The 7,637-nt window shown below is 48.1% G+C and overlaps 1 protein-coding gene across 1 annotated transcript; it reads left to right on the forward strand.

The window, feature by feature from the left end:
• Positions 1–3,923: 3,923 nt before the first annotated feature.
• Positions 3,924–6,125, forward strand: NEU2 (sialidase 2 (cytosolic sialidase)). Its single transcript, XM_006866760.1, has 2 exons — positions 3,924–4,124; positions 5,196–6,125. The coding sequence occupies exons 1-2, from the start codon at positions 3,924–3,926 to the stop codon at positions 6,123–6,125; spliced, it is 1,131 nt and encodes a 376-aa protein (XP_006866822.1).
• Positions 6,126–7,637: the final 1,512 nt, after the last annotated feature.

Consider the following 7,637-nt stretch of genomic DNA (forward strand, 5'->3'; position numbering starts at 1 on the left):
CCACCTTCCCCTCCCTCCCCTCACCCACCCCCAACATCCCAATAATCAACAAAGAATCCCCCACACCCCCCTTTAGTATGGGTTCTTTCCCTTAGGCTTTTACAGTAGTGGTCCTATGCAGTATTTCTCTTTTTGTGACTGGCTAATTTCGCTCAACATAATGCCCTCAAGGTTCATCCATGTTATAAGGTGGCTTGCAAATTCCCTGTTGTTCTTCAAGGTAGCATAGTATTCCATTGTGTGTATGTACCACAGTTTGTTTATCTATTCTTTAGTTGATGGGTACTTTGGCTGCCTCCATCTTTTTGCTATTGTAAATAGAGGAAAACACTGTATTTGTTATTATCATTTTATGATCACAAATAAGGACGCATGAGGCAAGGTCTGGGAGAGTCCCACATGCAAAAGTTCTGTGTTTTGTCCCTGTGGAGTCAGACTGTGTCACCCTCTTAACAGATCAGTGTATTGTCAACCCTGGAAGCTCACCTGAGTTTCAGTGTCGGTCATAGGCAGTGAGTAATCAGATTGTTAGTCATGTGATTGAATTTCGTCTCTAGCCTCCCTCATCTCCCTGAAGGTTGGAGTGACATCACCCAGTGAGCCTGGACCAGCCCCCACCATGACTCACCTTGTTAACAGAAATGATCAGGTGTGGTCAGAAACCTGCCACAACAACACTTACTTACGAAGAAATGCCAAGACTTTAGCGTTTATCCCCCAGGAATCATGGATAAAATCCAAATCCTTTAGATAAAGCAATTCTTAATCCCCCCACTCCTAACTCAGTCGTCTTCCCAAGACATCCATCTGAAGCTAGAGCCAGAGCTGGGTTAAAGGCACACCAGCAATCTACAAGAAATGCTAACACGTCCCTGGAAATTTATGGATAATCACATTTTCCAGAACTCTCCTCTGAAAGATTGCTGCATTGGGTTAGAAGCAAGTCCCAGCTCTGCCACTTACAAGTTGTTCAAACTCAGTTTCCTCATCTGTACAGTGGAGTAATAGATGTATCCACTTTGTAGGCACATTGTGAAAATTAACTGGATAAATATTTGTAAAGCCCAGCAAGGAGCTCTGATAGTGTAGTGGTTATGAGTAGGGCTGCAAACCTTAAGGTCAGCAGTTCGAAACTACCAGCTGTTCTGCAGGAGAAAAATGAGGTTTTCTGCACCTGAAAAGATTTACAGCCTCAGAAACCCTATGCAGGGTTGCTGTGAGTTGGAACTGACTCCACAGCACACCACCTGTTATGAAAATCTAAGGTGGATGGGCCTGGGACATGCAGAACTATGGTGTAGTTAGTGGCAGTTGCAAGTTTAGGCCAGAGCTGAATTGCTGAGGATGGTAGAGAAAAACCCTTGAGCTGACACTGAGGACCCCCAAAGACCCAGCTTTGTATCTAACTACACATGGAACAGACGCATGAATGGTGGGGTACCCTGTGGAGATTGTTGTTAGCACATGACCTCAGCTTTCCTGCCTCTATGCCAGCATCATTCCATAAAGAGCATCACTCTACACATCACAGGCGGTATAGAGTCAGGGTGTGTGGGGTCAAATGAGGTAGGTAACCCCGAGTGCTCAGACCAGTCTGAGTCCTCAGCAAGCACCATCTAGGAATTTGGCAACACTAGTACCTCTTCCTCCCCCCACTGGAAAACAACTTCCACAGTGCAAGGACTTGGAGCTGCTCGTTCAAGGACACAGCCCAAGTTCTTAGAACAATGATAAGTGCATAGTAGACACACAGCACATTTGTGTTTCATGAGTGAAAATTGTCTCAGGCGATTGGAAGCTGTTAAGGATTGAATTGTGTCCCCTAAAAATATGTGTTGTCAAGACCTGTGGTCTGGGAACTCTAATGGCGTAGTGGTTACGCTCTCAGCATGAATCAAAAGGTCAGTAGTTCAAACCCAGCAGTTGCTCCATGGGAGAAAGCTGTAGTTGTCTTCGTGCCTAAAGATTACAACCTTGGAAACCCTATGGGACACTTAGAATCTGTCCTCTAGGAGGTGCTATGAATCAGAATAGACTCAACGGCAAATGGATTGGGTTTAGGATCAGCACTGGACTGAGAATCACAAGGTCGTCAGTTCAAATCCAGCAGCAGCTCCTCAGAAACCTCATACAGGGCTGCTATGAGTTGGAACCAACTCGATGGCACTTAACAAAAACAACCACCAGAAACCTATGGCTGTAATTCCATTTGGGGTTGGGTTTACTTTGTAACAAGGCAGTACCTCTTGTTAAGTGCCATCAATTCGGTTCTGACTCATAGCAATCCTGTATAGAGTTTCCAAGGAGTGGCTGGTGGGTTTGAACTGCTGACCTTGTAGTTCAAACTGACCTTTTGGTCCAGTGCTTATGCTATAGCACCACATGGGGACTCCTAAAAAGACTGATAAATGGACACGTATGTCTCTAATTCTTTAAGTTTTAAATAGATAATACAAACTTGTAGTGGGAAAAATAAAAACACAAGCAAGACAAAAACAGAACATACAGCACATGACCCTCACTGCTGACCCTGTTTCCACTCTTCCCCACCCCAGAGGTCATGTAACAGGTGGGCTCCCCAAGACAGCTGACCTCATGACACTCCTTCAGAATTGCCTCAAGTTATGGCAAATGGGCTGGCCTACTAGACCAGGAGAAGCTCTGGTAGCATAGTGCTTGCCAGTTGGGCTGCAATTTTCTAGTTCAGAATTTCCACAGGGCTGTGAAAGGAAGATGAGGCTTCCATCCCTTAGACTTTGGAGTCCTGGTGTGGCACTGCGGGTTAATGTGCTAAACTGCTAAGTTGTTTGAATCACAAGGTCAGTGGTTCAAGTTCATCAGCTGCTCCTCAGAAACCCCATACAGGGTCGCTATGGGTCGGAACCAACTCTAAAGCATTTAACAACAACCACACTAGACCAGAGCACAAAGCCATAGACATGGGTTGTTAAGTGTCGTGTCGTCGAGTCGGTTCCGACCCATAGTGACCCTGTATAGGGTTTCTGAGGAGCAGCTGGTGAGCTTGAACCACTGACCTTGCAGTTCAAATGGCTTTGCAGTCTGCCTGGCGCATTAACCCACAGTGCCACCCATCCATAGACTGGGGTGGGGGAAGGTGCTGGGGTGGTGGGGTGGTGGTGGTGGTATTTTCAGTCCTGTCTCCCCAAGCTGAGGGCTCTCTGGTCAGCAGCCAGCACTCCTCACAGCTGGATGCAAGTCCTTCAGTCCTGCAGGGGACCTAGGTCACCCAGCTGTCACTGAGCATGTCTCCAACCCCCACTGCCCTTTTTGTTTGCATTTCCCTGTGGCTCTGGAGAATTCTCTCAGCCGGTTAGCTCTAGCAACCTCCGTCTTTCCTTCCCATCAGCCCCCTCTCCCTGCCCTCAGGGCGGTTCCCACACAGTGTGGGCTGCTGGGCCTTAGCCTCAGGCAGCCTGGGAAGGGAGAATTAAGGCTTTTTTTTTCCTTCTTTTTTTTTTTTTTTCTCCAAAACCACTTTCTAGGGCTCTGGAGTTATAAAAAGCTCCCATGTGTCATTTTCTGGCACTTGGACAGTTGCAGAACGCCATCCGACAAGCATTCTTGTCCTACCCGGTGTTTAGCATTTGATTGATGGGTTGAGTTTGGCAAGAGCAGTTGAAGGTTATCACAGATCTGTAGGTAGCTGGTGTTGGATAACTTAGAAATAAAAATAGTGTACAGAATACAGGTCTCCAAATGCCCCTCCCCCAATTTTCCATGGACTGAGTACTGCCACCCACCTGGGGAGGGATGTGGGAAGGAAGACAGGCCACCCTGGACGTCCAGTGGATCAGAATGTCTGACAGTCTTTGTGGATGACTTGTCCCTTGAGTGTGGCTTCCTGTTGTGACTTGAAGGTGACTCCATTCCCCTCCGCCCCCAGCACTATGGCTTCCCACCCCATGGCTTCCTGTCCCGTGCTGCAGAGGGAAACACTGTTCCAGTCAGGTGACCATGCCTACAGAATCCCAGCTCTGCTCTACCTGCCTCATCAGAAGACCCTGCTGGCTTTCTCGGAGAGGCGGGTGAGCAAGAGGGATGAGCATGCGGAATTGATTGTCCTGCGCAGAGGGGACTATGATGCGTTCACCCACCAGGTCCAGGTAAGGTCCTTCGGGCAAGAGTAGCTCCTGCAGGACCTCTCTATTATACTTTACTGCTGTTCAGGAGCCAGGATCCCATGAAATGAAGGACATTTAGATGCTGGAGATCTGGGAAAGAGTAAGGAGAAGACAAAAGAGCCCAAGAGAACGATTGAAACATACCAGAATTTACACCTCATGAGAATACGCAGACCCAGTGACCACCGTGAGCAAGTCTAATTGGCCTGGCCGCATTCACTTATTGCATAGCTGGACAAGTTAGTCCATCATTTTATCTCTGGGGTTTAGCACATCATTGTTGTTGTTAGGTGCTGTCGAGTTGCTACTGACTTATATACAACCTTACACACAACAGAAAGAAACATTGGCCGGTCCTACACCAACTTCACAATTGTTACCACGCTTGAGCCCATTGTTGCTGCCATTGTGCCAATCTATCTCACTAGGGGTCTTCCTCTCCTTTGCTGACCCTCTACTTTACCAAGCATGATGTCCTTCTTAAGAGGAATGGGTCCCTCTTAATAATATGTCCAAAGCATGAGAGATGAAGTCTGGCCATCCTGGCTTCTTAGGAACATTCTGGCTGTACGTCATCCAACACGGATTTTTGTTTGTTCTTTTGGCAGTCCATGGTATGGTATTTTTAATATTCTCCTCAAACATCATGACTGAAATATATCAATTCTTCTATGGTCTTCCTTATTCACTGTCCAACTTTCACATGCAGATGAAATTATTGAAAATACCATGGCCTGGATGCACTTGTGATGTGCTGGCTCACCTGACCCATCACGGGGACACTGTGAATGCAAGTTAAAGGGAATAAGCTAACCCAGAGCAGTTCTAGTGAAGAGCAGGCTGCCGTGGAGGGAGTACGTTTGGGGCTCTGGCTCCCACCACTCTGGGGAGACGTTGTAGGAGATGCAAGTGTTAGATGAAGAATTCTCTTGAATGACCTATGATTCTAAGTTCCCTCATGGGGACACACCCACCCCAAGACTGTAGCTCTTGTCACCATCACTGGCTAAGTCACAGGTGAATGTGTCTTTCTTCCTCTCTCCTCACATCCAGTGGCAAAATCAGGAGGTGATAGCCCAAGCCCAGTTGGAGGATCACCGGTCCATGAACCCATGCCCCTTGTATGATGAGAAGACCGGGACTCTTTTCCTCTTCTTCATCACCATTCCAGGGCAGATCTCTGAACACCACCAGATTCACACAAAGGTCAACGTGACGCGGCTGTGCCAAGTCACCAGCGCCGACCTGGGGAAGACCTGGAGCCCCATCAGGGACCTTACCAGCACCGCCATTGGCTCTGCCTACAGGGAATGGGCCACCTTTGCGGTGGGCCCGGGCCACTGTCTGCAGCTGCACAATGAAACCCGGAGTCTAGTGCTACCTGCCTACGCTTACCGGAACCTTCACGCTCTTCAGACACCTCCCCCTTTTGCCTTTTGCTTCCTCAGTCATGACCACGGGTATTCCTGGGAGCGAGGACACTTTGTGGCCAAGGACACCCTGGAGTGTCAGGTGGCAGAAGTTGGGGTTGGGGAGCAGAGTATGGTGTATCTCAATGCCAGAAGCATCCACAGATCCAGGATTCAGGCACACAGCACCAATGATGGGCTCAACTTCAAGGAGCCCCAACCAGTGAAGAAGCTCGTGGAACCTCCCCATGGCTGCCACGGGAGTATCATCAGCTTCCCCAGCCCCCAGACGGGGTCCGCCTCCTCAGACAATTGGCTACTCTACACTCACCCAACGGACCCCAAACACAGGACCAACCTGGGAGTGTACCTCAACAAGAAGCCTTTGGACCCCAAAACCTGGTCGGAGCCTTCTCTGCTAGCCACGGGCAGCTGTGCCTATTCTGACCTCCAAAGCATGGGGGCTGGGCCTGATGGGTCTCCCCAGTTTGGGTGCCTGTACGAATCTGATAATTACCAGGAGATTGTCTTCCTCCTGTTCACCCTGAAGCAAGCTTTCCCAGCTGTGTTTTGACTCCATGAACCAGCTTCAGGACGGACAAGGACAGCTTCCTGCTGGCCCCAAGCCCCCTATGTTCTTTCTGAATTAATTGAAACACTGATTCTTTTCCTTTTCTCTGGAGGCCCACAGGACTTACATGCCAGCCCTTGGTCCTTCTCATTAAAAGTATGTGAAGAGATCTGCCTGTTGGCTGTTTTCCTCCTTCATGGCTTTAGTTCTTCTAGAAGATTCTACTTTCAGCCCAGAAATAAAGCAACCTGGTTTTCCTTAGCCCCTTGAAAGGGAAGGTGCTGAACATTCCCCTAGTCCCTGTTCTGCACAGCTCAACCTGCCTGCCCTCCCACCCCCTTCACCACCTCCAGTTCTGTGTAGGTTTTGATACATCACCTCCTCATTCATGTTCGTGGGGAAAAGGCCAGAGACAAAGAGATGCAAATTAGTAGAGGTGTGTCTGTGTGTGTGTGTGTGTGTGCTCTGTGAAGGCTTCAGGGCTGCTCAGAGTGGGGAACAGCATTAAAGAAAGGCAAGACAGTGTCTAGGAAAATTAGGTTTGCTTAAATCATTGCCTTCTTTTTCTAGGACTGTCGTAACAAATCACAACATTGGTGGCTTTAAAAAAAATCCCACAGCCATCAAATCAGTAACAACTCATAGTTACCGGATAAGAAAAAAATAGAATTGTCCCCTAAGGTTTCCAAGGCTGCAAATCTTTACGGAAGCAGACTGCCTCATCTTTCTCCGGTTGTTGGTGGCTCAGGACAACAGAAATCTGTCCTTTCATGATTTTGGAAACTGGAAGTCTGGCATCAAGGTGTTGGCAGGACCACGCTCCCTTCAATGGTTCCAGGGTGGTCTATTCTTTGGGTCTTCCAGCTGCTGGTGGTTCCTGGCTAGTAACTACTTTACTTCAGTCTCTCTGCCTCTGTCTTCCCATAGCCGTCTCTTTTATCTTCTCTTTTGTCTCACCTGGATGGTCTCTGTTGAGATCCTTAACTTAATTACACCTGCAAAGACCCCTTTCCCAAATAAAGTCACATTCACAGGTTCTGAGGATTGACATGGGCGTATATTTCAGGGACCCCCTCCCAATAAGCCTGCTACACTCATCATCAGTTGTTTCTGTATTAGCGAGGTGACTAAAGATAGGATTCCAAACCTAAAAACAGACTGACATTAAGTCGATTTTCACTCATGATGACCCAGTATAGGGTTTCTGAAGCTGTAAACCGTTATGGGAGCAGAAAGCCTTATCTTTCTCCCTAGGAGCAGCTGGTGGATTTGAACTGCTGACCTTGTTGATCCTATAGTGCCACCAGGTAGAAGTGAATGCAGATGGATCTGATAGCTCAGAAGAACTGAGGATGTGGAAGGGGGCTGAGGCTGCTAGGGTACACCTGGTCTCCATGGTGATAGACAAGACTTGTCATTGTTGTTGTTAAGAGCCATCGAGTCAGTTCTGACCCATAGCGACCCTGCCTAGGGTTTCCAAGGAGCAGCTGGTGAACTTGAACCATCGACCTTGCA

This window comes from Chrysochloris asiatica, unplaced genomic scaffold, assembly GCF_000296735.1.
Source record: "Chrysochloris asiatica unplaced genomic scaffold, ChrAsi1.0 scaffold00096, whole genome shotgun sequence".
In the NCBI taxonomy this organism is placed as follows: Eukaryota; Metazoa; Chordata; class Mammalia; order Afrosoricida; family Chrysochloridae; genus Chrysochloris; species Chrysochloris asiatica.